Source organism: Microtus oregoni, unplaced genomic scaffold, assembly GCF_018167655.1.
Source record: "Microtus oregoni isolate MIOR12 unplaced genomic scaffold, Mior012 000008F_ref0000371, whole genome shotgun sequence".
Taxonomy (NCBI): Eukaryota; Metazoa; Chordata; class Mammalia; order Rodentia; family Cricetidae; genus Microtus; species Microtus oregoni.
In genome coordinates this window covers 22,542,203-22,560,192 of record NW_024543067.1, presented here as the reverse complement: position 1 = coordinate 22,560,192, position 17,990 = coordinate 22,542,203, and the positions used below count along the sequence as shown (strand labels likewise).

The 17,990-nt window shown below is 39.4% G+C and overlaps 1 protein-coding gene across 1 annotated transcript in view; it reads left to right on the top strand.

The window, feature by feature from the left end:
* The window catches only part of Atp6v0d2 (ATPase H+ transporting V0 subunit d2), a 42,067-nt gene that overhangs the window by 9,798 nt on the left and 14,279 nt on the right, over window positions 1-17,990 (top strand). Inside the window, exon 2 of the mRNA XM_041657709.1 lies at window positions 3,466-3,637. Coding sequence (XP_041513643.1) covers window positions 3,466-3,637 — 172 coding nt within the window. The remainder of the gene's footprint in view (window positions 1-3,465; window positions 3,638-17,990) is intronic.

Sequence of the window (17,990 nt, the reverse complement as noted above, 5' to 3'; positions counted from 1 at the left end):
CAGAAATCTCTGATTCAGGCCTGCTTGTTTGGCAGTCACTCCCTTGTACCTGCCCTGTGGAGGTTGCTGACTTGGGCCTGTTCCTGTAGATGTCCCTGGCTCAGGCTTACTCCCGCAGAGGCCCCTGGCTTAGGTCCAGTTCCACAGATGTCTCTGGCTCAGCCCTGCTCCCTTCATGGTCACTCCCTCTTACCCATTCCTTCTCCTGCAGAGGTTGCTGACTCATGCCTGCTCCAGTGGAGGTCACTGGCTTGGGCCTGCTCCAATGGAGGTTGCTTGCTCAGACCTGTTCCTGTGGAAGTCCTTGGTTTGGGCTCGGTCCCCTGGAGGTCCCTGACTCAAGCCTGCTCTGGCAGAGGTCACTGACTCAGGCCTGCTCTGGAGGAGGTCACTGGCTTGGACATACTTCAGCAGAGGTCCCTTGCTGAGGCTTCTAAGTCTTGTTTTAAATTACTCAGAGAAGCAAGTGACTATTACACGCCACTTATAAGAGCAGGACAATGTTAAAACAGTTCTTAGAAAAGGGTGAATTTTATGACAGAAGTTCATAAACAGCAAAGAGCCTAGGAAAATCAATTAATAGATTGGCAAAAGAATCTGTGTGTCAGATGATCATCCAAAACAAGAAAAGGTAGGAGGGAAATTTTAGTGAAGAAATAGATGCCTATAATTCCAATAGGTGGGAGGCTGAGGCGGAAGGCTGTTGAGTTCAAAGCTAGCTTACCTACATGTGAAAACCCCCAAGACCATAGAAAGGAAGGGAGGAAGAAGCAAAAGAGGGAGAATTGGAGAGAGAGAGGAAGAGGAACCAGGAGGAGGAGAAGGAAGAGAGGGGGAAGAGAGGAAAGACAGGAAGGGAAGGGAGGAAGGGAGAGAGGGAGGAAGAGAAAGAAGATTTGATATACTAAAGCACTGAAGAGAATTATGCAGTTTTAATATTTTATGAATAATATTGTTAGCAAAATAGATGAAGTACCTTGTTTTATATTAATTAATTTTCTCATAATTGTGAAAAATATCTGACCTATGCAACTTAAGGAAAGAATGTCTTAGTGTGTCTTACAGTTTAAGGAACTGTGTCACTGAGGACACAGTGAGTCAGTCTATGGTCTGTTCCCATTTTTAGGATTAGAAGCAGAGAAAGGTCTGTAATTTTACCGAACTTTACCCAATAGGCTTAGATTCTATGACCCAAAGTGTCAAGAGACACCTTTTGGGGGTGACTTCTGCCATGGTCCAGCCACAGCAGGCTTGTATGCTTCAGGGTAAGGGGCATGTGGAGTACAAATGTTAGGTGGAAGGAACAGAGATAAGGAAGAAACACAGAGACATAGGATAGATAGTACAGGGAGGGCAACTCAGTGGATTCGGGATACTGAATTCACCCACATTTACTTGTTAAATGCTTTTATATTCTAATACAAAGTGGGGGAGAAGGCAAAAGACGGCTTTAACATGACAGAATGGACAACCAGAACTGTTACTTTCTTCAGTACTTGAGACATCAAGAAATTATTTCCTGAGTAAAGCGTTTGATGTTTTGAGCAGGAATGTGTAGTGAACACATCCCAGACCACGTATCCCATAGGCAGCCATTCTGTATGTCAAACCTCCATACAAATGGATGGAAATAGAAAACACTATCCTGAGTGAGGTAAGCCAGACCCAAAAAGAGGAACTTGGGATGTACTCACTCATATTTGGTTTCTAGCCATAAATAAAGGACATTGAGCCTATAATTCATGTTCCTAGAGAAGCTAAATAAGGTGAATCCAAAGACAAACACATAGGCATCCTCAGGAATATTAACCTTCATCAGGCGATGAAAGGAGACAGAGACAGAGACCCACACGGGAGCACCGGACAGAAATCTCAAGGTCCAAATCAGGAGCAGAAGGAGACGGAACACGAGCAAGGAACTCAGGACCACGAGGGGTGCACCCACACACTAAGACAATGGGGATGTTCTATTGGGATCTCACCAAGGCCAGCTGGCCTAGGTCCGAAAAAGCATGGGATAAATCCGGACTAGCTGAACATAGCGGACAATGAGGAATACTGAGAATTCAAGAACAATCGCAGTGGGTTTTTGATCCTACTGCACGTACTGGCTTTGTGGGAGCCTAGGCAGTTTGAATGCTCACCTTACGAGACCTGGATAGAGGTGGGCAGTCCTTGGGCTTCCCACAGGTCAGGGAACCCTGATTGCTCTTCGAGCAGATGAGGGGGGGGGACTTGATCGGGGGAGGGGGAGGGAAATGGGAAGCGGTTGTGGGGACGAGGCAGAAATCCTTAATAAATAAATAAATTAAAAGATTAAAAAAAAAAAAGAAGGAACAGAAATGGGCTTGAACTCTCTGACCTTTGGTCAGGGTGGACCAGATTCACCCCTATGGGACATCTTAATGTTCAAAACACTAAGTAACCACACCCTAGGTCAGGGTGTGTAGTCACATTTGTTGACAACAACTTTAAAAGAGCAAAATAAGCTCAAACTCTCTGACCTCCAGTCGGGGTGGAACAGGCACACACCTGTGTGTGTCCCCACACCAAAGGTTCTACAATCTCCCAAACAGTGCTACCAAACCCAAGAATCTGCGGGGGATATTCCATATTGAACATAACACAACATAACAATTTAATATATATATTAAAATATAGATAATTATTAAACCTAATAATGGAACTGAATATATCAGTTGGGAAATGTAAAGCCATCTGTATTATTGAGAGTTTTATATAGGAACAGAATTAACAGAATGAGTGAATATTGTAATGGGTACTTCACTAGAATGACTTACAACCCATAGGTCTGAGTAGGCCTCTGCATAATGGAAAGGTTGACAACCCTGTCGCTGTTTGGACCATGAAGCTGGATGGTATAGCAGTCCCAATGTGGTGGTGAAGGTCTAAAATATTCCTGGAGAGTGCCCTGGTCCTGAGTTGACAGGATGACAGCACTGGTGGTCAACAGCAGCAACAGAGTAGACACACATCACCAGCATAAAGTGAAGGCTGCCAAGCAAAGAACACTTTTCTTCTAACCTCTGTGTATCTGGGTCTCTACCAGAAGGTGAAACTTAGGGTGGGGAAGAGCCTTCTCCCATTGAAAAACTTGGAAATCATCAGCTCAGAGGATTGTCTCTCAATTGATTCCAGATCCTTTTAACTGACATTTAAAATTAATGGCTCTGGTCTAGGTTTTTTGTGTTTGTTTGCTTGCTTGCTTGCTTGTTTTTAGCTATGTGAAATAATACCATTTCTTGGGTAATTTGAAATTCTTATGGTATGCTACAATATCAATATTTACAGTGACTTTTTCATTTCTTTAGATTTCAGCACTGTAGTCTAATTATATATACACCCATGTAAAAATCTAAGAAGATAATCAATATGTCTTCATCTTAAAGTTACCACAAATACCTCTTCAAGTTTAACTTGACTTGGGGGTTCTTTACATTTCAGATCTGAAAATTCATCTCCAGACCACTGAGTATGGTAACTTCCTGGCTAATGAAACAAACCCTCTCACTGTTTCCAAAATTGACACAGAGATGAGGAAAAAGCTCTGCAGAGAGTTTGACTATTTCCGGAATCATTCATTGGAGCCCCTGAGCACATTTTTCACCTACATGATGTAAGTAAAACTCTGCTAAACCCTGATGGAGGAAGGTCATTGGTTAAATAAAAAGAAACTGCTTGGCCCTCATTGGTTAGAAGATAGGTGGGAGGAGTAAACAGAACAGAACGCTGGGAGGAAGAGGAAGTGAGCTCAGACTCCACAGCTCTCCTCTCGGGAGCAGACGCCTGAGAGAGACACCATGCCCCGCTCCTGGGCAGACACATGCCATGAAGCTCCGACCCAGGATGAACTAGGCTAGAATCTTCCCAGTAAGACCGGTTCTCACAGATTATTAGAGATGGGTTGATCGGGATATCAGAATTAGCCAGTAAGGGCTAGAGCTAAAGGGCCAAGCAGTGTTTAAATGAATACAGTTTGTGTGTTGTTATTTCGGGGCATAAGCTAAGCAGGCGGCCGGGGTGCTGGGAACACAGCCCCGCCGCTCTTATTACTACAAAATCCCAATATGATGGATGATGACCCCTAATGCTTAAAAGTGGAAGAACAGGCCTGAGTGTCTGTGTTAGACCTCATTGCCTGTAATTTTGAATGCATACAGATTTTAGTGACTGGTGAATTTACAACCTGTTTTTGTAATAGAGAAGACTTCATGGATATAAAGCTGATTGTGGAGGTGGTGATAACCTCCATCTACAGTGCTTTTGTTTTAATGAATACTTAGTGGAGCTAATCCTTAAAGTGTTAGTACTGAGGTAAATCTTATGTGAGTTTTTGTATCGTTTTCAGGGTGGGAGAATGTTGTAGGAGGTCACTTCTTTGTTCCAAACTGCTCAGTCCCAAAATAATCACACAGAAACCATATTGATTACAATACTGTTTGGCCAATAGCTTAAATGTATTTCTGGCTAACTCATATCCTAAACTAACCATCTCCATTAATCTGTGTATTGCCACAACGCTGTGGCTTACTGAGAAAAGTTTAGGTATCTGTCTCCGGCATGGATACATGGCTTCTCCTTTTATTCCACTTTCTCCCAGCATTCAGTCTAGTTTTCTCAGCCTAGCTCTATTCTGTTAAGCCACTGGCCAAAACAGCTTTTTAATTCATTAACCAATAATAGCAACACATATACAGAAGGACCTCCCACACCAGGAGAAGACTCAAAAATTGTTTTAAAGGTCATATTTACCTTTCTGGTCCCTTTCTCACAGTACAATTGCCTCCTGTCATAGTTGCACATTTTATTCTTTTCCCTTTTCAGTAGTTTCAACTTTCCATTCTAAGGTAAATTCTAATGCTAACAAAGTAATAAATGACAAACTATACCAGTGCTCACCTGAGACATTTGAAATAGCTTTGTACCACTCTAGCCGTCCCAACTAAAAACACTTACAACAGATATGCTGTGTATTACATAGATCAAATTTAATTATAAGCAACAAAGTTATAACTAATAGACCCAAGTTCTACCAAACGCTTAGCACTCAAACATGCAGTGTATTCACAGAAAGATGTTAACAATGATGTAAATGCTGGATTGTATGGGTCTAAAAGTAGATAAATGAAATAAAAGAACAGGACTTGGTATAGAACAATGTGTTTAGCAGTAGACAGAAATCAGGAAAGTGTCTATGAATCAATGTGAGGATTGGAGTGCATGTAAGAAGGGCCTGGGAGAAAACTATGGAGTGTAGAGATAGGTTCTGAGGAGCAGGGAGAGGGTTAGGACAACTAGGCAGATGGCAGAGGGGTCTTCTAAAGGGGCAGTTTCAGCCTCTGCCTTTAAGACTGCCTAGTAGTATAACAATAAAGGTGATTTTGTGTTCCCATCTCTCTTCTATTTCTTCATCATCTATTCTTACAGTATGTAAATATCATCAGCTCTGACCGTGAGTCTAGTGAACAGACAAAGGGACTCTGCTGAGCTGAATAAAGCCGGATGGATGCTGGCTGCTGTGCCTCACTTTAGATTGAGAGGAAAATGTCAGTTAGAAAATCTTCTCACACTATTTCAGATATGTATTTCAATCTAAAAATGACAACTAGAAAATATTCCATAGAAATAGAACCACATACCATAGTTAATATGGGTCAAATCAATGTGAACATTCTGTCATTAGTACTGGACAAGACCAGAAATAAAGGGAGGCTTGACTGTTTGAGATTTCCTACTATTTCATGCTCTTGGAAGATCAACTTTACTTCATGATTAATAAATATTGCCAAGAAAAATATGGCTGAATTTGTTGCTTAGTGCACTTGTTAGCACAGAAAAGACCCTGGGCTCTATAATGCATGTTGCATAGGAGGAGAAAAAAACAGAAGGAAGGGAGAAAAATAAAGAGAGAAGGTATGCAGAGAAGGAAAAATCAAGGAGCATGATTATAACTTAACAAGAGTTCAGAAAAGCATAAAAATTGCCCTATTCCACATATCCCTTGATCTCTACCCAGTTCCTCTCCCCAGTGGAACCACTTCTTATTTTCTTATGTATTTTTTTATAAAATCACTTACATGTATATGTGTCTAATAGTGCATGCCCTAACCAACACTCAATATTTCAAATGTATATAGGCATCATCTTTCATTCTGCCCCCTTTCTCTCTCTCTTAATATTTCTTACTGATATCCCTGTGAACATTGTCATCCTTAAATAATCATATAATTCTGTGTTATAAATATGCCATGACTCCATTTACCAGTCATCTCTCAACATGTAGCTAAACTATTTTTATTTCTTTACATTGAAAAATTAAATTGCAATTATCTAATTTCCATGAAGATATTTCTTTTCAGTGCAGGACCTTATGTTTGCAAGGAAAGGGAAGTGCTCTGGTAGTGAGCCACATCCCTAGCCATCTAGGCATGTCTTGAGCTGATTTCTAGATTCAGTTTGTTGCAGTAGAAGTGATAAGTCAAAGAAACATGTTGTTCTTGACTTGTTTTGTTTTGAGAAAGGTTCTCTGTATCCAAATAAGTAGTCTGAGACTCACGTTGTAGCCCAGGCTTGCCTTAGACTCGTGATCCCCCTGCTTCTGGTAAATATTTCTAAACTGCTCACAACAAAAATAGCACCAGTTTGAATCTCCAAAATAGTGTATGAGAAGGCTTGTGTTCTTATACAATTGCCAGCATTATGTATTCTTTTAAAACTTTTACCAATCTGATAAGGTAAAAGCTCGTAACCTCTCCCTTTGATTTTCTGTTCCTTATGAGTAGAACTGATTACTCCATACTTACATATTACTAGACTAAATTATTTACCTATTTTATTAGGGTTTACAGAACTTTTTAATTGATGTGCATACTTTGTAAATTAATATAGTAGTCTTTTTTAGAAATAATGTGTCAAAAACTCTTTTTGGTTTTATGTGATTTAATATTATAATACTTAGCATTGGTATTGTATGATTTTGGTGCTGAAGACCAAACTCAGGACCTCACACATACTAGGCAAAGTGCTCTACCACTGACTATACCTCAGATACAGTAATCTTTATTTTTTTATATTTATTTATGGGCATTTGCATGTGTGTTTAGGACATTTTATGAATTTGTTTGTTTGTTTGTTTGTTTGGTTGGTTGGTTGGTTGGTTTGGTTTTTTGATACAGTGTTTTATGTAGCCCTGTGTGGTCTAGAACTTAGAATGTAGTCAAACCCACCCTCGAATTCCTAATCCTCCTGCCTTCACTTTTCAATTCCTCGGGTTATAGGGATTTGCTGCCCTGTATTGCCTAGTTTTTTGTTTTGTCTTGTTTTCTTGAGACTGTCTCACTGTAGAGCTCAACCTGACCTTGAATTTGTGTTCTTCCTTTCTACGCCTCTTAATGGTAGGACGACAGGCATTCAGCACTGCGTTCACATCTAGATCTGTAGGACTCTTTCAAAAAACTGAAAAGAAAGGAAAAATCTGTTCTGGAGATTCCAAGCATATGCTTCCACCACTTTACTTTGCATTTTCACACACAATCCCACTAACAGCCAGGCTTATCTAAACTGTCTGACCGATCCAGAATTTACAGTCCTCTTGACTCAACCTACCAAGTATCTGGGATTGATCTGGGAATGTGCACCTAGGTCTTATGACTTTTGAACTTTTGGGAATTGAACCAGGGTCACAAGCATGTTAAGCAAGCACTCTCCCACTGAGCTCCCTCCCCACCCTTAATATTTTGAGACTAGGTCAAACCATGTAGCTACCTGACCCTACAGCCCAAGATGGCTCTGGTCTTTTGATTCACCTGCCTCAACTTCCTGAGAGCCAGCACTGCAGATGTGTACCACTACATCTGGCTCCTACAGAGCGATCTGTGTTTTATCTCATCATATATTGTGCTGTGACTTTTCATTTCTGGCCGAAGCCTGCTGCTTTCTGCAGAGCTTAGAGATTTATGTCAATAACCAACTGTGTACAAATGTGGGAACAGTGTCCCAGTTCTGAAGTATCTTCTCTAATACTCCCTCCAAAATGTTCTGTGAAGTCAAGCACCTATGTAGCCCCAGTGAACTTCCAACAATCAGAATTCTATCTTTCCCTAGTAGAAAATATCCTGAGGCAACACTGTAGTGCTGTTAAAGTCAACCCTAAGAAAGACAGTCTAAATTTAAATTGATTATCTTAAGCTATGCACATTTTATGTGAGATAATTACTGCACATGAGAAACTTATTTTAAAAATGTGGAGCAGATATTTTTAAATCCTTCATAGCAAGAATATATGAAGGTTTTTGCATACCATAATTATGCACAGTTTATGAAACAAAGGAACAGATCCAGCAGCATGTTAGTGAAGATTGCTTAGTATAGACTAAAATTGTTTTTCTTCCTTCCGACTCGGTACTTTACAGAAGCATTTCAGCTGCTCTTCTCTTTTGGATGAGCATCGTTTTAAAATAATTTTTCAAGCATTCAAAGCATTCTACTACCAAGATGATAAAAATTTTAATGCAATGACCAGAAAAATACAACCTTCAAGACCTATGTAGCAGTCCTGACCTCCATCAGGAGTAGATCAAAAATATGCTGATAAATATTGTACCTACTTTACTGAACATGTACAGATTTTTGTTGTCATGCTGCTTTAAAATATAACTACATATACAGAATTTATATCAAATCAGTTAATAGAAGTGATCTAGAATATAAGTTAAATATATGGAATGATGCATGCAGATTACATACAAATACTATGCTATTTTACCTACTTGAATGTCTGGGAATATTAGGTATTTGGAGTAGGGATTTGGAACAGTAGGCACAGGGATGAATACAATGAGAAATCTTGGGTTAAAGATGAGATATACTGAGAATCTCAGGCTAATCTGAAGAAACCTTAAAGATTCACTTATAAGGGGTAACCAAAGTTCTTTACTGTCTCATCCATGGCCTACAGATTATCTGAAGGCTTTGCTCTGTGCTGTGTGTTCAGGTTCTATAGACTTGGGCCTTTCAGTACTAAAACCAGGCAAGTCCTTAGCAGTCTAGACAGGAAATGAACACCATGACTCAGGTTCACTGAGAATGTCTATCTGAACGAAGTAGATGTGTCCTTGAATGGTGAAAAGCCAAGACAGGATTAGGCAGCAACTGTCACAAACTCGGGCATTCAGTCAGGCAGGGGCGCCTACAGACTTAGAGCAATAGCTATGATGTTAAAGGATCTGCAGAGAAGGCAGACACAAGCAATATTTAAAATGTGCATATATTGAGGGAATAACTGAGACATGAAAAGAATTTGTGCTTAGAAAGAGGAACTCTTTTCATCTGGGTATGGACCTAGATGTTTAAAGAGAAAGGAGTGGGGACAAGAAAAGAGACTGGCCAGGTTCTGGGCTTTTATCCTAAGTAAAAGTCAAGAAAGGAGGACTTTCCCAAAGATGCCCAAGTTGACATGCCTTCCCTGTGCCAAACTGTGACCCTCTCTTGATAGTCACTACCATATATGACAAGGACTGCATTCCTGCTGTGAGACCATAAGATGAAATGATTGGACGCTTCCACTGCAGCTGGCCAGATAACTAAGTAGTTTAATGTTATGTCTTTATGCTCTTTTCTCATATGACCAGTGAGAGGGTACCAGCTCTTAGGACTGTTGTGTACACAGTGCTCATTCAATAACTGCCAATGCTGCTATCATAATTATTTACTGGGACATATTGAAAAATAATCTTCCTAAGTCTGCAGAGCTGTTATGTAAGTACCCAGTATTGTACTCCAAGAAGCCCTGTTCTAAATGTGCTGCATTCCTTCTTGTTTACTTATTTGTTTTTACTTGTTAATTCTTCCTACTTCATAAAGTGAGTGGAATGATGTATTTAGGGAGATAATTCTGTTATTATAAAAGATGTGTTCAGGAGATGAGACAAAGCATAGAAAATACAGAGGAAGTTATTTCTTAAATTTGCACTGGAAATCTTGGCAGGGGAGATAGGAAAGAGGGGATGGTTACATTGTGGTTAGACACTTTTAGGAGTTAGAGGTCTCAGAATTTAGTATCTAGATTTGTGATGAGTGAGGGAAAACAGCAGTAGTTACTAGTAGTTACTAGGCAGTCTAGGAAAAAGGAAGAAATAATTTACAAGGGTTTTATTTTTCTCTGTAGACAAAAGAAGTTCAAAATCCAATGTGAATTAAAGCATATAATGTAAATAAATTACCATTTATGTCATCATTGCTTGACATCTTTGTATAGTCTCTTTCTATTCATTTTTAAAGGACTAAAATCACTGTTGATTTGAAATATTAGCTTCCTTACATCCACTGTCACCTTTTTCCCAACATAAATAATATTCTGACATTGGTTTTAAACGACGGTAGAGCCTTCCCTCTGGTTCAGACTATTTAGATATGTTAAGCTTTGTGTTTCCCTTTCTCAAAACTTTGCTTATTATATACTATGTTCTTATTTCCACAGTCAAATTTCCAATAATATTTTGTGATTGCCAATAGTGGCAATCAATCTTGACTATTAATTTGACTGGATTAAAAGATGCCAAGAGAAGAGCAAAGCACACCTGTAGGTGTGTCTGTGAGAGACATTTTTTCCACCAATGGCTAGAACTTAAGGCCTCTCTCTGATCTAATAAATAGTTTACTCTATGGATAGGCTAATATTTTGGATAAATTATTGGAAGGTGATGGAACTGGGCCCTGGTTGAAGGAAGTAGAAGGCATGTCTCTAGGGCATGCCTTTCCTGCCCCCTCATGTCTTCATGATGTCACAGGATGTCACAGGTGTCACCTGATGTGTTGTGCTGCTGATCAGGTAAATATTATTCAACTTCAGGTAGCCCAAGCTTTACTTCTGGCAAGCCTTCCTCAATTCACAAAAGTTATGAGCGGTTTATGTTCAGTCTGTGCGAGCAACTGCAGCGAATCCAGCTACCAGGCCAGTGTGAGTGGAAGGCTCTGCTCTGCCACTGCTTCCCACCATGGTTAAGTAAAACTTCCGAAATGGTGAGTCAGTCAGTCTTTCTCTTGACTTGTTTACATCAGGCTCTGTCACAGTGATGCAAAGTCACTTACCTCAGAATCACTCTTCATTCCTGGTTGTGAGTTTCCAGCCGAAAAGTCTTTCTCCCAATTTTACACAAGGCTCTGCCTGAAAGCTTTCACCGTCTCCAGAAATTCCACCAGAAGCAAGGACGCGGCTAAACAGTCTCACCTGCAGTGACTGATAAGGGCCTCATCATTTTAACCTCCCCAGCCCTATAAGAGCTGAAAACACCAGCGCTATTCTGCAGAATTGAAATCTGGTCTGTCTAAACTGGGTGATATTTGTTGGATCATCACATGTTTTTAAGAACTACTGCAAGTGAGGATTTGTGCAAGAGTCTAATACTAAAAATAAATTCATAAGAGTTTTGTTTTCTAACTGTGAAAGAATTATTAAAGGAGCAAATTCCAAGATTGTGCTTCTAAAAATCATGGCTTAGTGGGTCTTGGAACATGTCTGTGAATCTGCATTTTATTTAATAAGTCTTACAGGTGACCCTGATGCAGGTTGGGAAATTCTCATAACCATGACTCTACACTATGCTACTTTGGGATCCTCCAAGAAAAAGTCCTTTAGTCATTCAAAGCCTTGGTTTCCACTTAAGGAAGAAATGTCATTTTATACAATACAGAGTTGTGAGTTTAATTCTAAAAACGGATTAGCTTCGTATTTTGTGATAGCAACTGCTAATAAAATTCAGAGTCTCTGGTTTAAAAATGTTTAGTAATTTCAAGAGAAAATGGGATATGGTTAAACCAAATGAGGGTCCCTGGGTTGTTACATAAATCGCAGATTTGTGAAAAATCACCAGTAAAAATGTGCACTTACACAATAATTAAGCACATCCAGTCTACCTTCACTCAAAAATCTTCAAGCATGCAAAAAAAAAAAAGGTAGCAAATTTTACTTGCGAATGCCAGCACAATGTTCACCTGGGGGAGTGAGGAAAAGGTACACAAAGAGGCAAACATCCAAGCCAAGCTTGTAGGAAGAGGTTGTATACCTATGTGGAAGTGGAGAAACGAACAAAGAAAAAGAGACCAGTTTAATATTGCTGCTAAAATTAGCAAAATTCGCGCCCGAGGATTAAGGATAATAAGGGACTGGGTGTGGAGGAGTTTAGGATGTCTTCCCTTGCGACAGATTTTCAAGTGGGATACAAATCTGGGTCAAAGGCAAGCTCTTTCCTTTGGGCTTTGTCCATGAGCTGCCTAACCATGAATTGTCCACCAGGGGGCGGGGTTGATCCTGGTAACCTGGTTTCCAAACTGTTTCTCCTTCCTTGTTTTTGCTTAAAGACATTTGAGGCTGTTTCATAACCTTTGTTCTTAGGATACAGATCAACATCTACCTTGGTAGTGATCCAGATATCTGTGGTCCTAGTTTTATTTTATCTTCCTTTTTTTTTTTTTACTGCAAAGAATCAGTATGTTTTAAAAACCTAGTTTTTAATTAGAATTTAATACTCACGACAAGGTAGTGCATTTATAAATGCTTTATATGTATTGAGCTCACTTAATTCTCACAACAAACATACTAAGTGGCATTAATATTATTGGGTTTTTTAAAATATAGGAATACATTAAGATCCTCTACTATTCACTAGGATTTGTTTCTTCTCTGTGTCAGAAAGAAAAATATAACAGTCTATAAAACCTGCTCTGAGTGATAATTGAACACACTAAAGATGAAATATTATTGTGTTTTACTGTGAGAAGCAGACTGTGAGATGGTTACAGCATGTTTAACTGACCTAACTGACCAAAAATATACTTTTATCTATTAATAGTTTTCTCACTTTCTGAGAAGCTTCAAGTTTGCTTGAAGAGGGGGAACCATCTTTTTCATATAATGATCATTCTGTGGATAGAATAGTTACAGAAAATGCAGGAAATGGGCAATTTCCACTCCCAGAGAAGGATCAGTACACACACTTGTGTGAACATAAAGAAAAGAAAATGTTTATTGCATCCCTATTCTGCTCTAAACCCGGAACACTCAAAAACATACTTAGTAAAGTCCTTGTCTTTGCAGATGGTTAAAAACTATGAATAGCTATATTTCAAATGAACACATGAAATAACTTACCCAAGAGCACACAGTTGGAAATGGCAAAATTAATAATCAACTCCAGATCATACATTCTATTAAATAGGTAATGAATATTTGTGAATGAATGTGCTGAATATTTCTTACACTCATCATTGCTTCTGCCAGTATACATGCATAGAAACCAAGACACAGGGACAGAGAGAATAAACAGTCAGACAGACAGAGATTCCCTTCCAGCTGAAGGCATCTCTCAGGTTTATTTTTATTTTATGTGGATGTGTGAATACCTATGTATGTATACCAAGTGCTTGCCTGGTTCCAGAGGATGCCAGAAGAGGGTGTCAGATTCCCCTGGAACTAGAGTTACAGGCAGCTGTGAACTACCTGATGTTGGTACTGGGAACTCAATCCCAGTCCTTTTCAAGAGCAGCAAGGGCTCTTAACCAGCCCTGAGTTGTAAACATTTTTAAAAGCTAAAATAAAAATGCATCTGACTATTGCCTGAGAAGGTGAGAGGGGTTTGAACTTTCAGCATCTTTATGCATGGGGAAAAGACAAAGAACGTGACACAGGTGTGGAAAAAATGTAAATAAGTTTGAGGAATTTTCAGCAAGTCTGGTCACTCCCTTAAATACTAAAGAGATGAACAGTTATAGAGTTTGTGTGATGCACAGTAAGCAACATCCTCATTTTTGATGTTTGCTATTATAGGCAATGATAAATGAGAAGTAATTTTTCAGTATGTTATTTTGAGAAGGAAAATGAATGTGACAAACAAAAATTAAATCATTCTGAAAAATTAATTTTCACTTCCTCTATTTTAAACAAAGAAGCTTCAGAGAAATAGAAATGTTACTGAAAATGCAGAGGGAGCAGAATTTTTGTGTGTGTTCTGATTCTCACCAGTGTATTTGCAAACCATTCAGAATGTCAGGACTTCCCCATGGCGTACATCTGGTTGGGTCTGAATTGAGCAATTCCAGGACTTAATTAGATGTTTATAAAGTCAAACCTTCACTTGAAAAATTATTAAGTCGAGAAATACAGTGTGGCCCTTATTGAGTCATAATGAATGACAAGTCAGCCTGTATGAGTAAACCAGTACTTTCCATTGAGAAGTTTCACTGGGGGCTGAAATAAATTGTTTTAAAATATACCAAATATGTCACACAACACACACACACACACACACACAAAGATCTTTTGATGAACAGTTATATCTGAAATTATATGGTATCTTCCTTTCTCTGTTTCCCACATGTGCAAACATGACCTAGTCAACATATCTAAGAACTCTGATCACCTAAGACAGTTGTCACAGAGCACAGATAGAAGGATGCTGGTGTGGTCTCTTAGGTAAGAAAGAACTGGAACAATCAAACTTTATGTAAAAATGTAAAAAAAATGTAAAAAAAATGTAAAAAAAAATCAGTCCACAAGATGACTCATTGAGTAAAGATACTTATCTACCAGAACCTAGTGGAAAGAGAGAACTGACACCCTCATAGTGTGCTCTGACCTCCACACACACCATAGCATGCACACCCAACCCATGAAGTAAACATATGTAATAAAGACGTGACTTCCAGGATCAAGCCACATCAAAATCACATACCTTTAGACCATATATCTAGTATAATCACCAAATTATACACTGTTCATTTGAGGCCAAAGAAAGGAGTTCAGACTGAGTCTTCAGTACTTCCATCCAAAACAAGTTCAAGTCTTTTTATGTACAAAAGTGACTGTCACTTAGGAGAGCCACTGGTAAGCACTGCTTCCATTTTTGTCTGGGGGGTTTCATATTAGCATATGTTAATTATAAAATATAATGACCTCATTATAACATTTTTATTTATGCATATGATATACTTTAATAACACTGTATTAAAGTTAATGATTTCCTTGCCAAAGAGAAAATTAATATTTAGAATAATGACCATCCAAAGACATGAAGAGTTCAAAAGTACAGAACTGGCCACAGAGAGATGAGAGAGAGAGAGAGAGAGAGAGAGAGAGAGAGAGAGAGAGAATAAGAATGTCAACTGTTTTTTTCAAAATACCTATAAATTAAGCACTTAAAGCTAATCCCCCAAAGCATAACCAGATTTCCGTTTTAATTTTCTTTATTATTAGTGTGTGCATGTGTGAATACAGGCACACTCATGTAGATTTCACAGGATAACTTTGGGGAATTGGTTCACTTCTTCCACAGTAGGTTGGTTCCAAAGATTAAACTCAGGTAAACGGCCCTGAACTATAACATCACCATGGCTCATGGTCTTTTGGATGTCTCAGCCTTCTACACAGCTGCTAGGCTTCTTATCCCCACCTCCTACCCTCCAAGAGAAACGGTGAAAATTGAAAGGGTTCTTTTAGGCGATCTTGTCTGTTTCCAATTTCCTGGTGAACCTATATATGTTTTCCTTTAGGTTCACCTTATTACCTAGCTTCTCTAGCATCATAAACAATAGTGCAATATCCTATGTTTATAGCTAACATCCACTTATGAGTGAGTACATGCCATATTCATCTTTTGGGGTCTGAGTTACCTCACTCAGAATAGTGTTTTCTAATTCTATTGATTTGCATGCAAAATTCAAGATGTCGTTGTTTTTTACCGCAGAGTAGTACTCTAATGTGTAAATGTGCCACATTTTCTTTATCCATTCCTGTTGAAGGAGCTGTGGGCTATGTTCCTGTCGCCTGGTCGCCCACATGGCTAGCTTATGCCCCGAAATAATTACACGGAAACTGTATTCTTTTAAACACTGCCTGGCCCATTAGTTCCAGCCTCTTATTGGCTAGCTCTTATATATTGATCTAACCCATTTTTAATAATCTGTGTAGCCCACGAGGTGGCTTACCAGGGAAGATCTTAACCTGCAGCTGTGTCAGGTGGGAGAATCACGGCGACTACTGACTGGGCTTCTTTCTCCCAGCATTCTGTTCTGTTTACTCCACCCACCTAAGGGTTGGCCTATCAAATGGGCCTAGGCAGTTTCTTTATTAATAACCAATGAAAGCAACAGATTAGAAAGAAATCACTCCCACATCAGTGGGGCAACTAGGTTGTTTCCAGGTTCTGGCTACTACAAATAATGCTGCTATGAACATAGTTGAACAAATGCTTTTGTAGTATGATTGGGCATCTTTTGGGGCATGATGGGTTCACCCACTGAAACAGTCTACCTGAGCTAATGGGAGCTCACCAACTCCAGCCAGACTGGGAAGGAACAAGCATAGGATACAACTAGTACCTCTGAATGTGGTTGACAGTTGCATGGCTGGGGCAGACTGAGGGGCCACTGGCAGTAGCACCAAGATTTATCCCTACAGCCTGTACTGGCTTTTGGGGATCCTATTCTCTTTGGATGTGTACCTTGTTCAGCCTAGATATAGTAGGGAGGGCCTTGTACCTTCCACAAATAAATATGCCTTACCCTCTCTGGGGATTAGATGGGGGTGGGGTGGGAGGGTGTGTGGAGGGAATGGGAAGAGGGGAGGGAATGGGAACTAGAATTGGTATTTTTTAAAAATCTAATATACCCCCGAAAAAAGAAAGTATTTTTTTATTTAAAAGTAAATGTAAAACCACATATGAAGAAATCTCCAGATCAATAAAAAGATATAAACATTGCAAAATTTTTCATATTAAAGATGTGGTTTTTCATGTTCTATTTCCACTCCTGCAGAGACCAATTTGTAGGAAAATCTCCTCTCAGAGTGTATGGCTTTCTTTAATTCGAACCACTCTCCTGTGTTTTCTTGTTATGACTAATCCTGAGGTCAACCATTCAAAACTGAATAAATATTTCCATTCTTAAGCTGAGGAAATGGAGTGTTTGAGAACTGGCTTTTAAGTGGCAGAACTGGCCTTAGAATCATGTTTATCTATTCCCAAGTCACGGCTCTTTCTAATGTGACGATATTATGATTTAAAAACCGCTTTGATATGCATGGGTTACTTTAATCTACCCCATGGCCCTAGCAAGTCTGCCCCTTCATGTTCTCTGGTTCCAAATTTGTTTAAAAGAACACTCTATTTCCCTCTGTTTTGATACTTGTTTACACACCCCCTTCAGTCTTGAACCCTGCTCCTCTGTGTCACCAAACGCACGTGGGTTGCCAAGTATGCTCTCACCTAGCCCAGGGGTTTGCAATTGCCAATCTCTCCCCACTCACTCTGATGACTGTCAACAAATTGTTGTCAGATTTGACCGGGTTGATCTGCAGGCACATACTCCTCAGCCCTAGCCTCGGTGCCCTCATGAGTAAAGTCTTGGCAGTGAATTGTCAGGAGGCTTGAATGAGAACTTGCAAAATGTTTACCACATAATACAAACTCTAGTATGACTAGTATTTACTTATAAGTTTTGAAGTAGGGTCTCACTATATGGCTCAATTTGACCTCAAACTTCTGGTCCTCTACCTCAGTCTCCCAAGTGTTAGCATTACAGGTGTTTTCCACCACACCCAGCCTAAAATGTATTTTTTACAATTTAAAGTAGTTCTGAAATTGAGTGACTATACTATGATTTCCTCAGATGCCAATACCATAGGCATAGAATAAACTATTAAGAAAGGGGCTAAGAACAGGGAGATTGGTGTAGACTATGAATAGTAGTGAAAATTACCCTGCCGGAGAAGGTACTGATTTTGGATCTGTGACCAAATTTATCTAAATCTATCTGCGAACAAAATTACCTAAAGCAAGAGTTTGAACTAGGTAAATAACCAGGTGACTTGAAGTTAGTGACCATATTCATGGCCACAGAGCTTTATGTATATTACAGCAGGAGAAAGTAATCTATCTTCTGAGCAACGTCCTTCCTCCAACAGCTGATGGTATTGATGT